General features: G+C 41.5%; 1 protein-coding gene across 3 annotated transcripts in view; it reads left to right on the top strand.

Annotated features, from left to right (window-relative positions):
- The window catches only part of nfic (nuclear factor I/C), a 97,839-nt gene extending 84,445 nt beyond the window's left edge, over nt 1–13,394 (top strand). For all 3 annotated transcript variants that reach the window (XM_036521529.1, XM_036521530.1, XM_036521528.1), the window contains 3 exons: nt 2,441–2,600; nt 6,808–6,893; nt 13,293–13,394. In XM_036521529.1, the coding sequence (XP_036377422.1) occupies nt 2,441–2,600; nt 6,808–6,893; nt 13,293–13,313 (267 nt within the window). In that variant the 3' untranslated portion in view covers nt 13,314–13,394. The remainder of the gene's footprint in view (nt 1–2,440; nt 2,601–6,807; nt 6,894–13,292) is intronic.
- The last annotated feature ends 12,386 nt before the right edge of the window (nt 13,395–25,780 follow it).

The raw sequence follows: 25,780 nt of genomic DNA, 5'->3' as shown, positions 1-25,780 counted from the left end.
CATTGTGTGTGTGTGTGTGTGTGTGTGTGTGTGTGTGTGTGTGCGCGTGTGTGTGTGTGTGTGTGTGTGTGTGCATGTGTGTGTGTGTGTGTGTGTGTGTGTGTGTGTGTGTGTGTGTGTGTGCGTTGGCAATCCTGTCACATAGCTATGAACTGGAAACTCCCTGCTCTGAATAGTTACTAATGACATTGAGTTTCACACACAAGCACACTCATTATCATTATACAATTCTGAGAATTGCTTTGATGTAAAAAAAAAAATCATTAATTGTAACTGTCATTAATATAGTCAGTGATACAGTCAATACAGTCAGTGCCTCCCCCTTATCTATTGTAGAAGTCCAGTGAGAGACGTGCATCAGGGTGGCCGGTACAGTAACACACGCCTCTCTCTCACATCTCCACTTCTGCTACACCGTAGCTGGGCTCTGTAACCTGAGAGACAGCTGCAGACCACAGCTGTGTAGGAACATCACACTGGACTAGCATCAGGACACACATCTGCATGACACTGCGGAGGGGAAAGCCCAGAAGCACGCCCACTTCTCAGGATGACTTATGTTAGATGAGAGTATAATATCGATATCGTCATTTTGACCAGAAGATTAGTGATGGATGGATGATACAGAGGGTGCCAGTAACACAGTGAGTTTCAGACTATTGTTTGTTGTAGTTGAGAACATGTTTAAGAAAAGTATTTTGGGGTGACTTTAAGGGATGCTTATATGAATAAGCTGTGTCTCCCCTGATCACCTTCAAGTCTATAGCTTTACACCAGCCTCATACTTTTGAAGTTCCAAGCAAAGGTTCAAGAGGGGAATTCTCGGATAATCCCTATGCAATTAACCAAATCTAGACAAAGCAGCCCTGTTCACAACTATAAAAAGCACACTTATGACTTCCTCTCCATGTTTGCTGTTCACGGCATCCCTCCAACATCCATCCCCCCTTTTCTTTTCCCTGATTTTGATGTCCAAATGGAGTTTAACAGTCTCGGCCCATGGCCAGGTGTGATCCCTTCATCAGACTCCAAGCTATTTAAAAGAACCACTATAACCACATCAAGCACAACCTGCTTTGATTGTATGGAAATTCATATCTACTGAATGTCTGTTATTAACATAATAAAGAACTATTTTCAGAACAGACATGTTCAGCACTTTTCCATGCGCTGTAGAGCATATTTAACCTGCAGTCCTTTTATGATATTGTGCTATGAATTTAATTTCCGTGAAGAAGCTCTTAAGACCAGCTGTTTAGTTCATTCTTTTCTCCGCAGTGATCTGTTGATCTGAAGATTTAAGGGTTGGGGAATGCTGAATCAACGCAAATTACAAGCTCTGTGCTGTGAATGAGAAAGGCTGGTATGGAATTTCTCAAAGTGTGGGAAGTGCCACACAGCTCCAGGGCTGTGTATGTGTACCCTGTCAGTTAGCACACTTTGTTAGCCGCTCCAGGGCTGGGTATGTGTACCCCCTCAGAGTTTGCACCCTGTGTTACCAGCTCCAGGCCTGTATATGTGTACCCAGTCAGTTAGAACCCTGTTTGAGGAGCTGAGTGAGGAGCCCCTCCTCTGTGAGGAGCTCCAGGGCTGTGAGTGCCAGTCCTGCTTCCATAGTGAGTGGAGTAACACCAGAGCTGCCACTCTCCCAACTACCCTGACTCAGACTGTCTCTCAGGCTGCTGGCACTGCAGCTGATCCCTCTCACTCAGACCCGCTTTTAGCAATCAGAGGTAGGCGCCAGGCTCAGAGGTTCGGCAATGTGAAGAAAATGAATTTTCTCAGGGTTCATTGTAGTACGCACCTTTTTAAAAGTGTACTTAATGAACCCAAGGTAATGCAAGGTAATGGCACCCTTTCAGACTGATGTCAATTGTGAACAGTAGAGGAGTTATCTTGAGGGAGATCGCCATTCCCAGCGGTGATGCGGATGCAGTGACAGAGGGAGCACAGAGAGAAGATATTCATCAGGCGGCTCATCCCATTCTGCAGAGTCATTGATATTCTCCCACTGCAGTGGGACTGCAGCCAGGCATTCACAAAGGACTGGCGCAGGGGGCCACAGTGTAGCCGAATGGTTTGCCATCCATTGTTGCGTGGCACAGTAAGGTTGCAGTCCGGAAAAGAAAAGATTCACAAAAGCCAGCCTGGAAAGTGAATGTCATATGAGCCGGTGTGGGTCTCCACTCATGTCCATACAGGAATCATTCCAGCTAAGGCACAACACCCTCTCACTGTCACTGATAAGAGTAGCTAAAGACGCAGAGAGACACACTGGGAGAGAGAAGCGTAGCTGTTCTCAGTTGAGGCCTGTGTTGGAAAGGAGCCTTGCGGGGCTTTCCCACAGCCCCAGAAGACGTGCTGTCTTAGCAGGATGGTGTATTAGCCTGGCTATGCTCCCTGCCTCTCTGGCTCAGCTGTGCTCTCTCTTGCTTTGCAGCTGAACGGCAGTGGTCAAGTGAAGGTGCCCAGCCACTACATCTCTTCCCAGATGCTGGCTCCCCCACCACCCCCTGGCATGCCCCGCCTGACGCTGCCACCCGACTCCAAATCCAGCACCACCACCACAGATGGAGGAGCCAATTCTCCTACGTCACCCAGTGAGTACCTGTGTGTCTGGCCTCCCCCGTCCTATTCCAGACTGCGGAAGTGCACACATGCCCGGCCCTCATTTTGGTAATATTCCTCAAATGAATTTACTTTAAAGCAAAAAAACCTTTTCAGAGAGCTGTGTACCAGCAGTGTATCTCTTTGTAGGCCTCAGACAAGTCGTGGAGATACAGTCATATTCGCATGCAGAAAGTTTCAAGATCATGAAATACAGCTAACTGTTTGGAATGTTGTATGTATGAATGAATATTAAGAATATTTGAACTAGCTTTAGATGAACTTGGTATTACAATGGTCTTTTCACCTGTTACAACTGGTCTGGTATCACTGATTAGCTGGATGGAGGTTGTGGTTTGCTGAAAATTGATGTGCTCAGGTCTCAAATAAGAATACAGTTATAAATATATGTGATAGTGGTCTCCTTAGTACATGAATAACCTGCTCAGGGTGCCCTGTTAAATCTGTGTGTTCCATGTACCCTGACAAGGGTCAGTCAAGGGTGAGATTGCATTTAAGTTGCGTGGTATTAGAATTGCAGTTGTGGTCATTTCATTGTGGTGATGAGCAATTGTGACCATAAGCAATTGTTCAAAATGTTACAGCCTCCAGCACCTGCTTTTCATTTTCATGTTCATGGAAAAATTAAAGCAGAGCAATGCAGTACCTGTGGGGAGGTTCATTTTCTTGGCACTGCGAGCAGAAAACATAATGGTTTAAAAGTGAAAGCAGCCATCCAGTGCAAAGCCACTCCAAAGTCCCTTCACCATTAATCACAGTAATTTAATTAAGAAAAGTCAGAAGACAGCTCAATACATTCAAAGACAGCTGTGAGGATCAGGTTACTGTGCAGTACTGAAATCAGAAATGATACTACTTAATCCTTGGCAGGTGTTTTTTTGTGTTTTGAATATCTTAATCCGGATCACTGCAGGGTACCTCACTGTATCAGCCTCTGTTATTCATCTCACACTTTGTTAGTAGTGTTGCAGGCAAGGAATACTACATTAATATCAGGAAAAAATTTACATTTGAATACTATAAAAGAAAGAAAATAATAAAAACATATTCCTACACAGAAGGAATTTCCCTAGTCCCTCATGTGTATTAATTTCATTATTATTATTATTTAGTCTGACTATACGTTATAATGCAATTATATTTAGTAATCAGATAAGGTATCTGTCGAATAAACCTAACATGATTATCTCTACATCAAATGCCACTATTGGAATTAGGCAGAATAATTTTCTCAAAAACCAACCTGACCTTTGGGCAGTGTTGAGTGTTCTCCCAACAGTCATATCAGTTAGGTCAATTACAGCATCTTTGGTAAGACATCAGAAATCCACAGGACATCTGGTTTTAGAACCGTATACCATTGTTGCATAACTGATTCAGACAATCTCCCTCTCTCTGCAGATGGACAGAATTACATTTTCTATTTTACTGGTTTCTGTGAATTTGTTGAGATCCCAGCTCTAAATCCTTAGCACAGGACTAGTCCTCTTAATCCTCACTCTGCTCCACAAACAGACTGAGCTAGCAGGGCAATGCAAAGCAGAAAGTACGAGGACCTGAAGGCTTTTCTTCAAAGCTTTCCTCAAAATTCACTTATGCTACGCTCCCTCCTTCTCCATCCCCCTCCCAAAGTAAACTTTGCCCAAGCTTAATTCATGCAGTCTTGACTGTACTTTTAAAAAGACCACAGACCCTCATGAATGTAGTCCAATCTCCCTGATCTGCACAGACCAAGAAATATGTGCCAAGGCCTTCTCAATCAGTTTAGTCTATTATGTCCACAGTAATCCACCCTCACCATGGCTCCATCGCTGGAAGGCAATAGCTCTACAGTATATGTTGCCTTTAGTATTTTTTTCCACATTCCTCTCAGATGCCAGATGTCCTTTTAGACATTTAAGGGAAATCTGGCTGTCTACATTTTACATCAATTCACATCAAGTTTGTGTGATTTTGGTTGGATCATATCTTTCATTAAAGGATTATGTTCTTGCATTTACCTAGTGCATCAGTCTGGACCAAGCAGTCCATTTCAGAAGACTTCCCACATCACAGTGGAATGAATGGAATGTTCCACCAATCCACTCCACATTTTTTTTTGTTTAAAACCTTGAAAAGGGGGCAAACTGTGTCCTGTATACATACTATAGATACAGTATGTCTATCTGCCGCTGTGCTGAAAGCAAAACTTGATGGTGGGAGAGTCGTCCCTCCCAGCAAGTTCACTGGTGTTGCCCCTAGCTCATGCTCCTAGCTCGTGTCACAACCAGGCTGGATGGGGTGAAACGAGAACTGAAATTACAAGTGTAGTCTGAATACACCACCAGGGAATTCTGCTCCTCAAGTCAGTTTTACATATACTATTTCAATATGGGTAGGGCAGAATGTGGAGGATAATTGAAAGCCAAGGCGAACAAAACTAAAATAAACTTTATAAGATAATGTAAATTATTACCACAAACAAGTAACGCTGGTAAATTTTCAGGTAGTGCTACCTATGTACAGTTTCAGGTGTCAAAACACTCCAAAGGGACTGGTGCACATTTGTGAAGCAAGTGTCTAACAGACTTGTAACATATATGTTGGGCAGTTTCGTTATAGCGAAGGGCGAGAGCAGTCACCAGGCTTTTGATTACAGGCTTTTGATTACTAGCCTCTGCCTTTTGATCCCAGGTAAGGTATGAGGCAAGGTATGAAAAATGTGTTGGTTTTACAGTGGTTAAAAGGTCTCTATAGGAGTGTTTTCTGCCCTATGTGATATTGTTTCTGTATTTCCAAAAATCCAATTTCACCTCCAAGAACTGGGCCATTTTTACCTGGCATAACTTTATTCATTGACTGAAGCAGTCAGCTCACGGAAAGCAAATATATTAATTTGCCTTAAAGCTACTCAGCTGTATATTGAAGCACCCTGCTATACACATGTAAATAGGTGCTACAAATCTACTTCTGCTGGTTCCAGTCCACAGTCTCACTAACTTTTCCCTGAGGAATAATCCATACTCAAGGTATCCAAGGTCCATATGGATAACTTAAATTAGTTCATGCATTTGTAGTAGGTTAAGGGAAGAAGCCAGCCAGTGCACATTGACAGATGGTGTTTGCGTTGATGTTGATAGTAAATATTATAAAAAAGTGGGCTCTACAGTTTACCTTCACATTTTCATAAAACAGGATGCGAAGTCATTTTAAAATTGACATGGTAAGCAGTATTTCTGTTCTCTCCCTGTAATCCCAAGTAAAAGAGGCAATAATCTAAAACAGGGGGATTCAGTCTCAGTTTGCTTGGTAATCAGGTATCAAAAAACAGTTGATTGAGTCTTGGTGGCCTCAGTATCAAATCGAGGAGGTACGTCCTGTCTGTGGAAATTATGTACGTGCTTGTAGAGGGCCTCCTTGCATGTTCTTGATGTATGACTTTTAACCCAGAGTGTTGTTAATAAACCTGGATGTGCAAACCCCGGGAAGATGTATCAAGAAGAGAAAAGTGTCCCTCTTAATTATCTGGCACAGAAGGCTAATTCAATTTACAAAGGATTTAGACATGTTTTTCATTAACAAGGAGCTTGATTTACATAACAAGCTATTAGGCTCCCAGAGCAAGCCTGCCTCTCTCTCTCTCTCTCCCTCCCTCACCCCCTTACTCTGTGTTTCTGCCGGCAGTATCCCGTTTGCCGTCTGTGTAATTTACTCCGACATTGGATCTTAACACAGCATTTTGAGCAGATGGTGAGGTAATCCACACTCGCTGAGCGCTGAGCAAAGTCTCAGCGCTCTTGAAAGCCCATTCACGTCTCGCAGAGACAGGATTGTTCACAGATGCATATTTCAGCTGAGTGAAAAGCTCACAGGAGGGGTGACATTTCTGATATGTTGACTAATGGAATGACAGTCTAAAATGTGCAGTGCTTGTGGAAGTACATTGACACTCTTCCAATGCCGTCTCACTTGATAACCGATTCAGTGGAGTCATACTGCATCCAAATGAAAAGCGTGTCCAAACTGGCTTGCCAAGGTCACTGGGAAAATGGCCGCATCGATTTAACTAAAAAAAAATGAAGCAGATATTTTTAAAGTACTGTAGGGGATGGATGAGCATTCATCCTCTCATCCACCGACATTGGAACATAAGATACACAGGTGTTAATGTGACATCCTCTCTCCCTCTTCCTCTCTCAGCATACTCGGCCCCTGGGACGCCCCCTGCCAACCGGTCCTTTGTAGGTATCGGACCTAGGGACCCTGGAGGACTCTATCAGGCACAGGTACATCAGGGCTTAGACTCCCTCCGCTTTTTTTTATACTCCTCTTCACTGTATCACTGTGTCTGTTTTATAGAGAAATACCAATTTACCACTCAGAAACAGTTTCAGTTCTGAAAAGGAAAAGTGACATCTTAACAATGCTTACAATTCTGGAATCAGTCAGAATGGACTGGGCCTTATTGTGGTGTTGGTAGTTTGTCCTCCTGTCAATAAACACTTAAATCAAGGTACTTGAACATGAGAATCAGCAACCAGGAAATAGCCCTCCAGCATTGGCTCATTGTTTATCTGAGCTACAGCCATTTCCTTCTTGACTCAGTCTCCTCAGCTGTAGTGCCCCCCTCCCCCTGCCCAGCTGGCCAGCTCTCGTACTCGACTGGCCCTGTTTATTATTGATATCACAGCAGTGCCCCGTGATGCTTATTTATAGATCAGAGGGCATCAGCTCTTCCAGCCAGCAAGATCTGCTGCCTCTGTTGACTGTTCCCAAGCAGGAGACATGGTTATTAACACAGGCCATCAGTGAGCGTGCGTTACCATGATCCAACGATTACAATATTCACTATCTTAAATGATCTTAAACTTTATCTTAAATGAGGTTTTTGTCAGCAGGAGATGTTATCAGTTTATTTTGCTGGAGACAATCAGTGTTAGTTTTGCTATTTTTCACTGCAGCTGCTGTTATCTCAGGCCGTTTAAAAAATGTATATAATTTAGTATTTAGGTTTCCATTTTTGCAGTACTAGTATTGTTTGAATGACCCTTGTACTGATATTTTTAAAATGGAATACCAGCAGTCATGGCTGTGTACTAATGTATCTCACTAAGTAGGTGTAGCATCTGCTTTATGTTAGGAAAAGAAAACACTTTCAAGATAATCTGTCAGTCAGTTTTTAACTACCGGTGGTAATTGGACCTAGCTTTGCTAAGTGGAGTCAAGAGAAGCACATGTGGTTGTGTGGAGCGGCAGAGGTTGTGAGGCAGATCCTACCATTAGCAGCGGTGCAGCTACGGAGTGTAGGCATGCGGGAGCTTCCTGCTGCATTGCAGTGCTTCTCGCTCCATAAAAAGTGCAAGCGCACCACAGGAAGACGCGTGATGATGTAGGAGGTAGTCGGGGGAGCCAGACTGCTGAGTAAGGAGAAGGGCAGAGTGGGTCTGTGGGCTATGTGGGGATTGCAGGGTGGAGAGTGAGCCACACACACACACACACACACACACACACACATGCCTCAGTATTACGCATATTAGCAAAGAGACATACATTATCACAGTGCAATATTTCTACAAGGAAGTGGCTGATATGCATTGTGGATAGCCTCCACTGTTTACTGTATCCACCTTCTGTAGTGTGTTAGCGGGCGTTTGTTTGTGTGGATATGGATGTGGCTGTGAGTGTGTGTCCAAGAGGTGTGGAGTGGTAGAGCTGCCTGGCCGCAGTGAGAGAGAGAGAGGGGCCAGGAGGAGAGGCTGAATGCTGCTGAGGAGGAGGGACTGTTACTTGATAAGTTAGTGAATTCCAGCTGCAGAGTCAGCACATCAGCTGACCCTGGAGTGTGGTGACAGCTGGCCAGTTGGATCCTGTAATTATTTGTGTGCGTGTGCGTGTGTGTGTGTGTGTGTGTGTGTGTGTGTGTGTGTGTGTGTGTGTTTATGTGTGTCTGAGAGAGAGAGAGAGAATGTGTGAATGAATGTTTTGCCAGCTATCTGCATGTTGTCACTGGCTCTGTCATTATAGTACTTAGTCTTAGTCTATCAGACATTATAGTCTTATAGACCAAGACTAAGACAAAGACTACTCAAAGCACACATATGCTGATTTCATGCAGGCATTGACACACCAGCACATGGACAAAAGCTAAACGTACAAATAGAAACACACTTTTACATTATGAATATTGCACAACCACTGGAATGATGTTCACATTAATGCAGACACAATGAGACATGAATACAAGGACACATTGACTGCCCTGAACAGCAGCGTCAAAACACTCCACACAAACACACCCAGGCAGAATGGGGCTTCTCAGGTTTATCTGCATTGATCTAGTAGCCTTACCTGGCTCAGTGGAGTACACACTGAATAGTTGCAACAAACTGTGACAAAAGACTGAGACAAACTAGCCAGGGTACATTCTGCAGCCAAAAATGAAAACAGCATCATTACCTGCAGTCCACCTACTACTTAGGTGAGTTATAAGAACTTTGTGGCTGTGTTGTAGATGATTTGCTGTGTTTCTTTGCCATAGACCCTTGTTTTGTGTTGTCATTCCAGGGCCTCTCTTACTGTAGACCGCAGCCTTGCTCAGACAGAAGAGCCAGAGAAAGGGGGCGGGGGGCAAGGAGAGCCCTTATGTGCTTGCAATGGGATGGTCACGTCCAGGGCTGTCTGGTTGCTAGGGGAAACGAGACATGATGTAATTGCAGGATGAACTTGAACTTCAGGGAGTGGAGAGAGGGGGGAGAAGAAAAAAGTAATAACAGACCAAACTAATCAAAGTCTGCCCTGCTCCAATTATTCCTCCTGAAAGTGGCAAGCTGCACAGAGCAGAGATTGATTTTTCAGGCCTGTTTTGGAAACACTACTCAGTCTGCAGTATGTGTGTGTGTGTGTATGTGTGTGTGTGTGTGTGTGTGTGTGTGTGCGCGCGTGTGCGCATGCATGCATGCATGTGCATGCACCTGTCTGCACTGTTTGTTTCCTGTTTATTTTAGATTTTATTTTAATATTTTAACTTTAGAGCTGTAGAAAAGTACAGTAACATTTATACATGAATTTACACTAGTTAATCAGTCCCCTCTCTCAGCAGCAGTATGATTTCGTACTGCAGTCACATAAAAGTGCTGCTTTACACTTGTACTGCAGCGCTCTGTGATTGGGGCCATGGCCGCTGTTTTCATCATCATAGATACTTCCTGGCATCAAGGAAGATGTTTTCAGCTGTGAGTTCTGCTCTATTCAGGCTGTAGCTCATGAATTTTATGTGTGTGTGTGTGTGTGTGTGTGTGTGTGTGTGTATGTATGTCTGTGTGTGTTGGGAAAATACAGTGTAAATTAAACAGATCAGCAACAAAATAAAATGTCCTATTGTCACTTGTCAATGAAGTGTGTTTTTGGCAGTTAGATTGTTGTTCTGGTGAGATGACGCTAACAGCTGAATAATATGCACATAATTGAGCTCATGAAGGGAGTCCACATGCACAGAGTGTTGACATAAAATGTGAGCAGCATGCCAAAGAATGGAGAAGAGAGACGTAGTAGTAGAACTGACTGCTTACATCCTTTCTCTCCATTTATGGAACCCGCTACAAAGGCTGAATTTATGTAAAATTAGGGGAAAGTTAAAGGCAGAAACATCATGTTTCCCTCTATCAGGAAACACATCCAACTTTTGTATCCAGGGCAACTCACGTTTCAGTTTTTGGGTTCTGAAAGATTTGTCCTGGAATGTTTGATCAGAGCAGTGGGTGCCCTTAAAGTCAATAATAATGGATTATTTTCATTGGACATATTTATGAACCACATTCAGTGTAGCATACATAACATTAGGAAACAAGTCACAAATTCTGTCAGCAAAGGAAAGATGCTTGTGGTTTCCCTCAGTTAAGGTTTTTCCAGCTGTAACCTAAGGGCTATGATATTCCACCTCTGTGATGCTCTCTAAAAAGTGGTTCAGTGTACAGAATGAAGGACTGTTGTTTCTGACCCTAGCAGATCACACTGTGCAAGAGCATGTGTGTGCATGGCTGCGTGCACATGGCCTGAATGTGTGTGTGACGTTATCTCAGACTTACAGAGTAGTTGTTGGGTGGAATAGCGTTGAATGCTGCCCCCATGAGGTGGTAGTGTGAATCACTAGTCTACTGTTTGCTTACCTTTTTCCAGTTTTTTCAGCTCTCCATAGTCAGTGCGGATCAGTCGCTGGAGTGACTGTCTCCTGCCAAAGTAAGCAAGGGATTTGAATGGAGCTCCTGCTTCAGACCCAAGTACAGCTGCTATTAACATTGCAAGGAACTGGTTTCAGAGCTCAAATGCTAATTTAAAGGACATTTTAAATGGTTTCACAAATGGTTTTGCCATTGCTCACTCAATAGCAGCCATAATGTATTGGTTTACTAATGCTGCAGTGCAGTGGATGTTGTGTGAGTTTCATGCGAAACATAAACTGCATAAGCATGATTACAGACATGGAGTCTGAGGATACGAGGCTGGAGAAAACCTTGTATTCATTCGTTAATTTGAGGGCCTGGGAGGTGGCCACAGAAATGCTAGACTGAAAGCGGAAAGTAGGGTTGCAAATCTCCAGCTTCTACTGAAACAGGAATTTAATTCCCATAATGTAAACCAGAAATGCATTGAATCATAACTTTCTTCTTGAAGAGCCAAACACTTATATATTTATGCATTGCTTTGGTTTAACCTTTACATGGCATGAAGTCATTTAATGAAAAGCATAGATGATGCCCAAAGCTGTAGAAACATATTCATGTATTGTGGTCCAGTGATGTCAGATAATAAACCTGCTATAGATGCTATAGCAATTAAACTCTGTGAATAGCTAAAATGTGGACGTGTGCAGAAGTTAGAGTAATAGCCATGAGCAGGGACAGGGCCTTCAGACCCTGGCATTGCCACACTCAACATCTTAACTCTGCATGCCTCTCCACAAGGAGTCAACTAGCAGTAAAACCTCAGTAATTCCACCCTACCCCCCTTCACAATTCACCACAACCTATAAAATGTGTGTGTGTGTACAGATAGATGGATGAGGAAACACATTGGTACTATGATGAGCTTTGTAGGCCTGCCTCAGTTTTCACTAGTCACCGATAGGGCCTCTTTAGCAGGCAAAGAACTGGAGTCCGGTGTACTCAGAGGTCCGCAGTGTGTTCACCCATGTGCATGTGTACATCCATGTGTCCCCACATGTGCCGAGCAGCCAAGAGCAAGCAGAGATCTGAAGCTGGAACAGTGAACCACATGGTTTTTCACTCTTTGCTTTAACAAGGAATAGGCAGAGTCGTTCTTTTTTTTACACTATTAAATCAATACAGTGGGGTGCAGTTAGAGACGGCTGTTGGAGGGCTGTTAAAATGGCTAAAAACCCTGATGGAAAATGCTGAGGTGGGGGAGAGCTGAGGGAGTGTTGGGCGGGGGGCTTTTTTATTATTTTTTGTAGTTCAGTCAAATTTTAAAAAGACTTTAGTGGTCTCTGCAAGTGAAAGCCAAAATCCTATTAGGACGTATTTTTTAAAAGGTTTTGGTTGAATCCTGCTGGGATCCCTCTCTGGCTGTAATAGCGCTTTTACTCCATATTATTTTTAATAGCTGCTTTTTTTCTGCTGGTCTTGACTGGAGCTAAGTGTTTGGGGCCCATTAAGAGAGAAGACACTGATTTCAGAGCGCCTGGAAAAGCACATCTCCTGTAGACTATGCGCAGATGGGGAGAGTGAGATGTGCCTAAGTTGATCATAAAAGTGCTGAGCTATTGCATTATTTACAACAATGATACAGATGGCTTAAGATGTGCCAACCTTCACCCCCCCCCCCAACCTCCCCTTCCCCATTTAGTTTTGTTTATTTCTGGGCTGGTGGTGCTACTGGGATGAAAGAGGGTCTATTGGAGTCTGGCATCTGGGTCAGGGAAAAGCAGGTGCTTGAGGAGGAACAAAGCTGGCATAGACACACACACACACACACACACACACACACACACACACACACACACACGCACAGACAGACACACACACACAAACACTCACATGCAAACACACAGACAGACAGACTCTAGAGGACCTGCTGTTCATTAATGAGGAGCCAGGTGGAGGCACAGTGCCATTCCGCTCTTTCCAGTTTGTTTTTACTGTTCAAAAACGAATCATTGAAGCTCAGGTTTACAGTTTACAAATTTACAAATTGTATCTTGCCTTGTCAGTCAGCGTTGATCAGCTAAAGTCTGCAGTCAGTACTGTGCAACAGGAAGTGCCACAATGTGAAATGGACCACAACAACAAAACAGATTTTGTACACGAGTAGTGCAATCATATGATATTGCTGAGGTCTTTATTTGTCTGGCCCTTTCATTTTCACTGAAAAAAATTCTTTTGACTGTCTGCCTTAATTCTAAAATAGATGTTTTTTGTGATTGTAGTGAAGGGTGGCATTTAGTCTGTGGTATAATGCTCCTGCAATCTTTGATTTTTTTACACAGTTGTCATGTCACCATTTGAGCTGAGGTTCATGTCACCAGCAGACCATCATTGATTGCTCATTTAGTTGAGAGATGTGTAGCACTTGAAAAATTACTGTGCCTTTACTGTACTGTTACTCATAATGAATGTTGCTGATGGTTTTTTTTGGTTTCTCTCTGTTTGTCTGTGTGTTTTTGCTCTTAGTCCTGGTATCTGGGGAACTGAACGAGCCTGAGGGGCATGGACATACGGATTTGAAATTCTAATTTTTTTTTGTGGAATTAAGAAAAAAATGAACAAGATGCAAGAGGGAAAATGTGTGTGTATATATATACATATGTATGCATACATATGTATATATATATATATAAATATATATCAATGTAAAAGATGCTTCAACTCGCCTTTTTGGATGGAGAGAGAGAGAGAGAGAGAGAGAGAGAGAGAGAGAGAAGAGGATGTTTGGGGTGGCAAGAATGAAGAGTGGGGCAGAAAAATGACCCCCCTCCCTGCGACGCCTCCCTCCGCTACAGGTGCTGCTTCCTCATATATGCAAAATAAGTATCCTTTATTTTCTTAATCGACAAGAAAGAGAAAAATCAAAAGAAATGTTCCAGTGATTCTATTTTTCCTAAGGTTTTAGGATGATGATGGCCCCTGTGTTTAAACTGGGGAAGGGAGGGGGATGAAATGAAATGCAATGTTACAACTGGTGGAGACCCTCTTTTACCCAAGATTGTGTGTAAAAAAAGAAAAGTCTATTTTTTATTCAGTTCTTTAGACAATCATGTATGCCTGTACTTTTCTTTTGTTTGTTTTAAGTGGGGGGGATGTTTTCCTCCAATGCAACCAGATGTATTATAGCTCACGTATTGTTGTGGGGTGTTTTTGTTCCTGTCGTCAGCGACAGGTGTTCAGTGATTAGGTGAACAATGACAGGAAGCGAGCTCACACAGCAGGCCCCAGTGCAGCAGGCTCTCAGCGTGCGGCGGCCAGCCGGCCGGCTGGCTGGCTGGCAGCGTGGAGCGTGTGGGTGGGTAGGTGGGGAGGGGGCGTCGTGCGCTGCGTAAGAGATGCTGGAGGCCTTGGCGTCTGGGACTCTGTTGGAGGACAACAGTCCTCTGATTGTAGCACAGCGCAGACAGGAGCAGACTAACAGGTCGTAGGTGCTTCCTGTGGTGTTCAGCTCTGAAGGTTGCCAGGTGGGAGGAGCAGCTTCTGAAAATCCTCTGATTCTGCCACTGAACCGTCGGAGCTTTTCTTTTTTTTTTTTTTTTTTTGCTCTGTGGCGTCCGGGACTCTCAGGAGTTTCCTGCGCTCTTGTAAGTTTCACAGCACTAGGGACGAGTGTGTTTTCGCCTTGTGTTTCTCCTGAGTGAAGAGGGGACACTCCACTGTTTCGTGGCATCAGCTGGCTCCCACTGACCTTCCTTTCTCTTGACTGTAAGTTAGTGTATGAGGCCATCAAGTGACCAAATGGGCTGACCTCCCATCCTGAAGCAGTTATGAGAAGGAAACAAAAACAATTTCCTACAAAAATCCAGTGATCACATTTTTCTCCCAAGTAAATGAAAAAGCTTCCCTTTATTGTTATTTTTAATCTTTACCCTATTTGGTGTAAGATCATCTTGAATCCTCCCCACACTTGCCCAAAAGTACCAGACTTGTCTTCATTTTACAGACAATTTTTATTGGGGTAGATAACAGGGTTTATTTTTGCATAGTGACACAAGGAGTACTAAAATAGTTCTGTCACTATTGCTGCAGTATTGGGTGTAGAGGATAAATATTTTTCATTTTTGTGTATTTAGTTTAAATTGCATTGGAAATTAAAGGCATTGCACTACTATAATGTTCATTTTCTTCTTTAGCAGCTATTTTTTTAGGCGCAATCATATGAAATGCTGCGAGTCAGAAGTAGTATTTAGGGTTTACTTTAGAGAGTTAGTGTTTTGTGTTCATTTGGTAGCAGGGTACATGACATTTGAGTGTTAGCTTTCCGAAGCTGTCACTACAGTATATTGCAACTTTTTATCCAACCCTAGCGTGTTTCACATTTTATATGTTGATCCTGAGGATGTTTTGTATGTTTAGAAGTACAGGAAAATTTGACAGATTTGGATTGACATAGTCCCAAAATTTTGATTCTCTTTATTCATTCATTGTTGCATAATGGAGACTCAGTGTTTTCCCTGTTTCATGTCCCCCTTTTTGAACCATGCTGTCTTTATATAACAAAATATGATTGAGTTTTTCAAAGCAGATATCTCAAACATGGGTAAATGGATGAGAATGTGAGTGAATGAATTCTCTGGGAATGTGCCCTTGAGACCCTAGATTTAATGGTTGCTGTTGTAATGTGCTTGTACATTGACTTGGTGTCCCCCAACAGACCAACATTGCCCAACACTGGCTGGTTTTCTAAGCAAATATGGATGTTTCATGAAGCTACACCATACCAGCAAAATGCCATGATGAAAGCAAAAGAAAATAACTTTCAATACAGAGTGTGAAGGCATTTTTCATCCTGTACAAGGCCTTCTCAAGCATTGCATAGATGGAAAACGCCTGGCAAAGAACCAAGAAAATTCCATTCCAATATTCAAATATCCAAAATAAATAAATAAGACTACAAAAAAACAAGTTATTTTAATCTGAAGGCAAGCACAGTAAATCCTAGTAAGGGAATGCTTGTTGTGTAGCATGCATTTTTTATAACTATTTGGTTACATCACTACCGTAAAAAAACTTCATCAGTTAATTGTGTTCAACAACATTTTAATTTTTAGTTGAACAGGCTCTGTTATCTCTGTCATCCAAATGGTTTTACAAAGAATAGGCCAACTTACATACTTACCAACTTACAAGTAATTTACCAACCAGAGGCACTGAATACAATTTCTGTCTTGCGTAAATATTTCTTTTTAACACACCTGAAGTTAACAACTCAACAGCTTTCTCTCTGTTTATGCATTCGGTGGTTCAGCCCCAGTGCATGGAATTTGTATTTTAGTGTATTTGCAGTTCAGATATTTTCCTTGTAGGGGAATAATAAACATGAAGAGGTTAAACTGCAGCTTTTAGCAATGAAATTTCAAAAGTATATTTCCTTTAATTTCCTAGAGACAAACATCTTCCATTTTGCACATCTCAGACATCTCTTTGCTTAACATTACAAACTAGAAGTCTGCACACTATTTTATTCCCAATAGAAAAGTTTTTCGTGCCTGACAGTGGACAATTTGCTCAAAAACGGATTTGGTTTTACTTTCTCAAAAACATTTGTTCTCATTATTGGACAAGCTTTTGCCAGTTGGTAGGGGAGCAAGCCATGGCAATAAACACTGGCAAGCAAGGCAGGCCAGCCCATGCTAGTGTTTGTTGAGGTTTGTTTGGGGACACGGGGTCAGCGTTCAAGCGGCTGTAGGCGACTGTGTGTTTCTGTGTGTGTGCACACATGGCTTCATTCTGGCACTGTGGACTTAGTGTGGAGGAAGTGACTGACCAGTGGTCATCAAAACATCTGTGTTCATTTTGACTTGTCTGTGCTGGTTAGTGCCTGTATTTTATACGGTAACACAACAATAGTTAGTGAAAACAAACTAAACAAATGTGTATATTGGCGTTAGTATTGATTATGAAACAAAAACATCAGGGCTTAAGACTTCTTTACCAAACGCAAATCATAAAGCCATGAAAAGTGCCTAAAATAATACAAGTTTTGTTTTGTTTTTACAGTTCACATGAGTTTTGATGAGAGGGGAGCCTCAGGTGGGCTACAAGCGAGATAGGAAAGCAGTGTGATACAAAGAGAGGAGAGAACAGGCCTGGAGAGCTCTCAGTCAAGTGCGCCATTTATAACACAGGGAGTCTGTTGGAGGACAGGCAAAAGAAAAACACAAAAAGCCCTGTACTACTGCTATCAGCGCTTGCATAATCAAACTGACACATATCAAACATATAATATGTTTTAAAATGCAGCTTTTCAATGAATACTGTCTATTTAACGCTGGTTATTTGACGATAACCTTCGATTGCAGCTTTGCAATTGCAAACTTTAAATTGGTGTTGACTGCTGCAGTCTACACTTGTATTTATGAACATACAATGATTCGTTTTAAAGGTGCTGAGATAAAATTATATTGCTATATATATATATATATATATACCTATATATATAAATGCATGGTGCTTTCGAACAAGAAATTCATGTGAATTTAGCTCTACTGACCAGCACAGTGCTGACGTGGATGCATGGCAGAAACTTTTAGTTGAACCCCTCTGAAGTTGACCCCGCCCCTCGGCCCTCCAAACCCATGGAACAGAGAGTAGTTTGTACTGCTGGCTTTCTTCCTTTTTACTTCCTGTTGGCTCTGACTTTAGTTCCCTGACATTAAACTTCTACTTTGCACGATATTTTGTAAACCACATTATGTGCCTTGCCTTTGTTTAAAAATAATGATTAAACACATAAATATGTAACAAATATTAATTTATTTTTCATTGTAATCACTCGCTGCAAAAAAGAGACCGAAGATAATGCTGCATGTGCGATCGCTTGTCATTATTCTGATTAATAAATAAAAGGTTTCCATTTGAATAAAAACAAAGCAGTTTTTAAAAGAGAGATGTAATGTGAATAAAATGTGATTTTAATTCCTTAGATACTGTAATGGCAATTATTGAGATTGGGACTTTTTCCCTATTCTCTTTCTTTTTATAAGTAGTTCTCCATCTCTTTGAATCCTTACTGCATTGGGAATCCACTTAATTTGATTAATTTGTTTTATGGGTCTATATTTTTCTTCCCCATTACCTGTCTTCCAGCTGATCTTTTTCTTAAAATACATTCAAATATGCAATACTAATTCTGTCTATTCAGTGTTTAGCTGAAGAGGAAGCTTACAGTATTTCCCTGATTTTAGTATTTTTTAGATATGGGAACTGCAACTGCATAATGATGAGTACTATTAAAAAGTGGTTTTGTTTGCTCTTCTGGCTATGCTGATCGGAGATTAGTGACCAGTGTTTAGAAGGAGTCAATGTGAACTTAGCACAGAACAGAGAGGTAAAGCACTATGCAGGACTAAGCAATCCATGGCTTTCATTGCTTGTACCCACCTTTTCTGAGCAGGTGTATGGAGGACTAGGCCATGAGTACATGAATATCACTTTAATATTAATGGTCTTCATAGTCGCTGTTCTAGGCACTTAAATTACAATGTGAATTTTTCCTGCGTGGACCTGTCTGCTCTGTGGAGTTGGTGGTTGGATCCATTTTGATGAAATTTTTTTGGAATACGGAAACCTGTACATCAAAACAGGGTAAATAATTGGGAAACCTTTTGCTTGGTTGGGTCATAGTTTTGGGCCTAAGAGTGGAAACTGAAAAGCAGTCCAGGTGCAAGACACGCTCTCTAATGAGAGAGCACCCTCTCTTGTGCCATGTGCACTATTCCAGCTGGTCCCAGTGCTTGACAGCTCTGTGTGTGCGTGTGCATTTGTGTGTGTGCGTGTGCGGGCGTGCATGCGTGTGTATGTTAATCTATGCAGGGTCAGCCTACACGCCTGCTCTCCCACAGCACTTTGCCGGCTCTCTCAGAGTGTACATAGGCATGGCACAAACAGGGAAGAGAGAGAGACTGAGCGGATGGGGGACAGGAGGAGAACACAAGCCAGGGCGGCAGAGTTCAAAACTGCTAACTTGGAGACAGACAGGAGAGGGATTTGGCTTGAGCTGAGCTTCAAATGAATGAGTTTTACTGGTGGTCAGGAAGCAGAGAAGCACGTGAGCACTACTTGGAAAATCGTGTCCATTGGGAACAGTAAAAACTGTGACACAAGTTTCTGGCGCAACCCCCCTTTCCAACCTTGTGCCTAGTAAGCTGCCTTTTGAGAGCAGGGGGAAGGGAGAAAGGGGGGACTGGGGTCAAATTCTGTAATTTGTAAGATGTACAGTTTTGTTAAGTACCTAGCCTACCCTGTTTGTAAAATTATTTTTAAAATGATGGAAAAAAAAAATGTACAAAATGTGCATTACACTGGCTTCAGTAGAATGTTTAGCAGTATGTACCATTTGTAGATTTTTCTAAAAAAAATACTTTAAATTTAGGAATCTCCACATTTAGGCCTGTTTTGCAGAAACTCCCAAGAAATAATCCTTATATGGTTTTGCATATTCTTACACTTTTCAAGTGTAGGCTGATGGTGTCATAATCAATGAACAAAAAAATGAACGTGCAAAATGCACAAACGTTCATATTAAATTTGACCTGTCGAAACCTGAACGTTTTTCTGAAAGACACCAGGACGCTTAAGTAGTTTTCATTGTTAGAGGATAGGTGGTAATTTATCGATTCTTATTGCTTAATGTGACGAGTAAGAAAGGATTGTTTGTATTTTTTCAGCAGGGTCCGAAGAGGCCATGTGAAAGTCTGTTATGCAGTGTACAGTATTGTTTCTGCAGTGGATATTGCAATGCTGATAGCTGTTGAGATAGAATACAAGTAAAGTGACCGAGCAAGAGGTATTGTTTACATCCCCGTCTTAAGATCTTGGCAATTACGGTTTGTGCTACCCCGGCTCGGCGCCCAGCTGAAGCAGAGCGCTGTAGTTTAGGCATTCCATCAACTCCATCAGACCCGCACGCCAAACACGATGCTGCTATCACTCAGACAGCAGCTCTTTATATTTAAACAGGACATGTGATGAGACCAGAGTCTGCTGCTAAGGAAAGAACAAACATTCTGTGGAATCTGTTGTCTTTTTTCCACTGTTGAAGTATTAGTCTTTTTTTTTGGGGGGAGGGGGTTTAAAAAGCAAAAATGAAGCGAATTGAGAGATCTGTGTGTCCCAGCACATCATAGCTCATGAGGCTCTGATGTCCATGCACATGGCCTGCCATAATCAGTAGCTCTCATACATCTCCTTTGATAATCATTCTTTTTTCCCAAATGATAAAAACACTACAAATTCAAGCTAGAGGGATACGCATGTAAAATTGTAGCTGAGAGTGTTTGTCAGCTACTATGCTGGTTTACTTGAAATTATTAACACGAATGTATATGCACTGTGTGCGCACAGCAACGTGTGCGTGTGAAACAAAAAGAAAAAAAATTCAAAAAGGTGATTTTCATTTTGCTCGTCCTTGTAGCTGTTCCCTCTGCCTCTGTGTATTACTGGGCTGTTCCCCCCCCCCCCCCCAAGGGCAGACCCAGACGCCTCACAACATGTCCTGTGAAGATTTGCACTGTTCCACACTCACCTCTCTATGATTCAGTCAGCCTTTCAGCTGGGGTGTGGCCGCCGGGAAGCATGGGGACAGGGGTTCGATGTCCGGCCCCTTGGGTAGTCGTCAAGCCAGCACCGTGGTCCTGCAGCACACCGTATTCTTTATTTTTAGTTTTCACACCTTACTCAGCTACTTGAGACTGACACGTTTTAACAAGAGCAGGGTCTTACCCCATGACACTCTTTTTAAAGTGGCCACAGGTGATGGTTGAACTTACTCTGAATGACATTAATATGCATTTGAATTGATGCATGTAAAATCTTGTTTTATTTTTTATTTCAGTACCCATAACTAATAGTTTTTGTAGTAATTACTGTTATGATTATTATAGGATTGTTACAATTTGGACACATTAGCCTGTGTATAAATGCTTGCAGTATATCGATTAGAGCGCAACGCAAAATGTATATAACTACCATTCTTTTTGTATGAGAAATAAGAGTTTGTGTTTGTGTGTTGTTTTAGTTGTCATAAGCTTGTGGCCAAGCCACAGAATATTGGAATTCCTTCAGGGGGATCTGTGGGTGGTGTGAGCTCACTACCAATGCTGCATGCCTCGTTGAAGAAGGTACCTGTCTTTTGGTTTTCAACTTGAAACATTGACTCCAGTAATTTCAGCATCACTTGTTGTCATTTTAAACAGAGACCGTTGCTTCAGTTAGCCTCAAGGGAATATGCAAACTCCATTGCCTTTTTTCTTTTTCCACAGTCCATTTGGCAGTTCTGTACTCATTTTTTATTTTTACCATTGTCATGCGAGCTTCAAGATCAGATCTTCTTTTTGGCAGATTGCACTAGATATGCTGGTATTGATGTTTCATGTAAGAAAACTTCCTTTAACATTTTGTTTCTCTGGAAATATCTCCCAAACTCGACCTTAGGGATGAAGAGAGAGACAGTGAGAAAGAGAGACAGTGATTGAGTGGGTGAGAGAGAAAACAGCTGCTTTAATTTCACTCCTTTTGTTTTACTTTCTTTGACCACGTGTCACATAGCTAGCCAATAAGAGTAATTTTATTTTGCCTATTATTGTATTTTGTCTTGTGTTTCACTGACTTTGCAGAGCAAATGACTTGAAATTCAACTTCGATGGTACATATATCGGACTGAGGCGATGCTTGATTTAGTTGTGAGATGTGGGCTGGCAAAGCCAAGCTCTTGGAACAGTCCTTGACAATCATTGGAAAAGTTAGCATTTTTTACTGGTTCACATGAAATGCGAGCCCAGTAATGCCTGTTTCTGAAGTTTCGGTCATAAAGGAAATGTTTCTGTGTACAAATCAAATGTGCTCCTCTCTGAGAGTTTAGGTTTTGAGGCCCCACTTGGCTCCGAGTGCCTTTCTTGTATAAGCCGAGTTGTGAATGTTACTCTAGTTTTACTCAAGGACGCACTTGTTCTGGGATAACATTGTGGCCTGTTGCTGTTAAGAAGTGGGGATGGGGGGGTTTAATACCTTAAACAGTGGCTATTCTGTTATAGTTATTTTGCTTGTAATAAAAGCTGTGGGACAGTGTTTTTTGTGAGGAGGGACATATTGAAACTAAAGCATTAGATACCTGTATTAACATTTGAAGGCAGAAGGTAGAAACAAGTTGTCTTGTTCCTGAGTTTGGATCCATAGCCCTTTGTTACTTTTGGTGTTACAATTCATGAAGTTAACTGAGAAACTAACAAAGCGCCCTTATTGTTTTTTTGTTTTGTTATGTTTTGTTTTACAAACTCAGGCAAGTCAGAGAATTTTTTCGCCAAGAGGGATAATGTTTTGCTTTATTTTTTTGATACTACTTTATTTTTGGCTTCCAGAGCAGTCAGATTTGATTTTGTCATCTGTATGACATGCAGAAGAGAAATACAAATAGACATGTAGTTTTTTTAACAACTCTTTCAATACTCTGATGTTACCTTATGCAAGGGCAGGACAACTCCATCAGGTTTAAGGGTGTCTAATTCTAGTCTGTTTCCATCTCTGGTCTTAAATTCTTAGTCACTGCATGTTGTACATGTCAAATCAGTTGATAACCAGCCTTAATTTGGCTAATCAAATGGTACATGTCACGTCTAATACTGGAACCCACCGACCTAGCTGGAGTTGCCCTTCCCTGACCCAAAACAAGGGCTATGAGGACTGACAACAGACCAGGGCCAAATATATCTCAGCCAATTCACACCTTATTACTGTTTGTTTCACAATTGTCAACATTTTTATAGTCAAATCAAATAATCACTATGAAGTAAGCTTTTTTTGCATTCAGTCATTAAAATGGCAATGCCCTGGCAGTAAGAAAAGCTAATAGAAATGCACCAGGGGTAGAGTTTATTAGAATAACAAACAACTGAATGTATGAAGATTTAATGACTCTTCAAATACAGTAACACATTTGGAAACTGGAACTGAGAATATTTGAGCATTTTTGTCCCAGGTCTGTTTAAAGAAAATACTGAATCAAACACAATGCTAAATGCAGAAAACACTGTGCATGTATAGCTTTGGTCAAATGTATCAATTACTCAACCTGTGTAATTTCCTTTGAAATATAATGACCTCAGACTCTAGTGTGTGAGCAAATGAGGTCAAGGGCTCTGACAAGGCATGCCAGGCTCCATCGGAACTTCTGGGCCTTTGGTTTTCATGTGCTCATTTCTTCACAGTGTGTGGAAGGTCATTCTGTTTTCTGTTTTTCTTTTTTTTTTTGTGTGGTATTTTTTCAATAAGCCAGCAGGTAAATACTAAATGAAAAATAGATACGAATAGTCAATACCAAAAATAATAACAAGCAGTGCCTGTCATTTTACTGCTTTCTGTAACCTTTGTCCTCTCTACGCAATGAGCTACAGTGTTCTTCTCACCTTGTTGTTGCCAGAGTAATGTTTTTCATTTATGCTGGTCTGTGTGGGGTGCCTCAGCCCTGCTCCCTCATTTGGCTTCTGCACGGTGTTCACCATGCAAGCTGTCATGATGGGGTTCCAGCGAGAGGTGAGAGACACCGCTGCCTCCAGACTATGGTAAAGAACAGATCACAAGTCAATGCATTGTAGTCTCACCTCACAAATGCCTTGTGAATCCATTAAAGTCATGAACATCACTTAATGTACAGCTACAACCAGTCCATATCTGCAGTCCATTCGAGTAAGACATGCTGAAACTTCAGGAAGCATTTCTGTCTCTTAATGTTACTGTTGGAGAGCTGTCATTCAGTAACATATACCTGGAAAACAGAAATGCAAGGCCTGATTTAATTTTCAAAATAGGGCTTGTTTTTTTACTAAAACAAAACTTTTGAACTGATTTTTGTGAACCACTCAAAAGACAATCTCACCCTGTCATGACAACTTGTGTGTTTAAACCTTTTTTGTTATTGTATTTTAATTACATTTTCTTAAAGCATGCTGTTTTAATTTCTCGGTGAGTTGAAGTTGGTTTGTTGGTGAAGGTGAGAGGTTGAGGTGTTTCTCAGAGAACACTCTAATGCAGTGTTACAATTTAAGGGTTTTTGTTTTTCTCATTATACTTTACAGATATTACCATAGTAATTTACCATTAATCGCTTGCTTGCTGCACAGACATACACACTTCACACCAGAAAGGAGCATGTGGAGGTTTAGTTCTGACATAGCCTGCAGACCAGACCAGGAATCACACTGGTTCATATATATATGGATCACTTGGAATTGCTTTCTCATTTTCCGTCTTCTGTTTAGCTTTCAGAATTAGAAAGCGTCATCAACGGCCGGTAATCATTTTTCATTGTAACAGTTGAAATGGAAAAATGCAAATGCTTTTTCTCATAAGGTCACAGAGGGTGTTCCGGATGCAAGTAAACTAAATTTGCCATGTGTTTTTCGACTGGTGTGAGGGAAGACTTTTACAGCTTTGACAATATTTGATTATAACATTATATTCAGCCATTGCTGTTAGCATAAAATCATAACTACATTACTGGAAGTGAGTATGTTTCCCTATGCAAAAAAGTATAAAAATAATAAACAAGCTATGCTACAACTCAGAATTCTGGGTCATAGTCTTTATTGCTGAATCCATCTATTGTCAGTCTCTCATTTTCTTTCCCCTCTTACAAACTGTTCTCAAATAAACTTCTTTGACTGGAAACATATTATCCTTTATGGTTGCAGTGGTCACATACTTACTTAAAAGGCACATAGTGCACTTATGTGAGTAAATAAAACCCAGGAAAAGTGTTCAGCTGTACATACCAAGTGTAAAACACCCTTGTAAAGGGCCACTTGCTCTCATGTCCTCTGTGTGTCTACCATAACACTTCGGATACATTTTCAAATACTTCTCTTTCCCAACAAAAAAAAAGTTCAAGGTCCAATTCAATATACATCTACGATGATTAATGAAATGCACATTACTGTCTAGGACTGATCAGCCCTAAATGCCCTTAAAAAGTATGAGTGCAGCTGATCTTTGAGATTTTTTCAAAGTCATACACCCGGTGTACTCCGACTGTCATTTCTGTTCTTCTGTATTCTGAGAGGTAGAGTTTTTTGCCCATATATTTGCCTGAGACTGCAGTCTGGCAGCATCTCTACTCTGTGTGAGAACACAGTTGTGTCTTACTCACAGTCGTCAAACTGCAGGTCAGCTCAGAGCCTCAGCCAGACCCTGTGGCATGAGACTCTCTGAGACTGCCTGCAGATGGGATAATTTTAGCACCTCTGCCACCATCAAAACCTCTCTGATATGCCTGACACATGCCTTCTGGCACCCTGTGGAATGAAAGAGTAAGAGATAGAAAGGGAAAAAAGATGTTGGCTTAGGCACAAGTGCCTCGTTTTCACCCTTTATGGTGCATTAAATGATTGTTATTGAACACATGTTCGAGGGCACAATGCAAGTGAATTTTTTTTTTTTGCATTATGAATAACTATAGCTCCAGGCACTGAGAATCGCCCTTCAGCCCCCTAAATAATTACCATCATCTAGTTTTAAATGAATATGTGTAGGTAAGGATGTTTCGAGCTCACATTTTAGTCATGGCCAATTCAATGGTGTTTAACCGAAGCTTTGGTAACTCAGTGAACACCTGAAAACAGATTGGCCTTTTCTGTATCCCAGAGAACTGATTCAAACACAGACAATAGCTAGTGGATCAGTGGCAAGTTTTAGAACTTTCTTTCGAAGCCCAGGAGCATTTTCCAAAAGACAAAGGAGCTCTCATTCAAACAGAACAAAGAGGAAGCCTGAACAATTGATGTTTGGGATATGGTTTCAGTTAAGCTTGGCTGCAGGGTTTGACACACCTGACTCTAATCATTACTCAAGCCATTACCCTGATATAGGTTTGCTGGAACCAGCTTTGGAAAAATACAATCCTGGTTTTGGAAAGGAAACCCAGTTTTATTTCATTTTAATGATTTAAAATAAAATAAGAGTAG

Source organism: Megalops cyprinoides, chromosome 2 (assembly GCF_013368585.1).
Source record: "Megalops cyprinoides isolate fMegCyp1 chromosome 2, fMegCyp1.pri, whole genome shotgun sequence".
Classification (NCBI taxonomy): Eukaryota; Metazoa; Chordata; class Actinopteri; order Elopiformes; family Megalopidae; genus Megalops; species Megalops cyprinoides.
The sequence above is the reverse complement of the archived record's forward strand: the minus strand, read 5'-3'. Positions and strand labels throughout refer to the sequence as shown.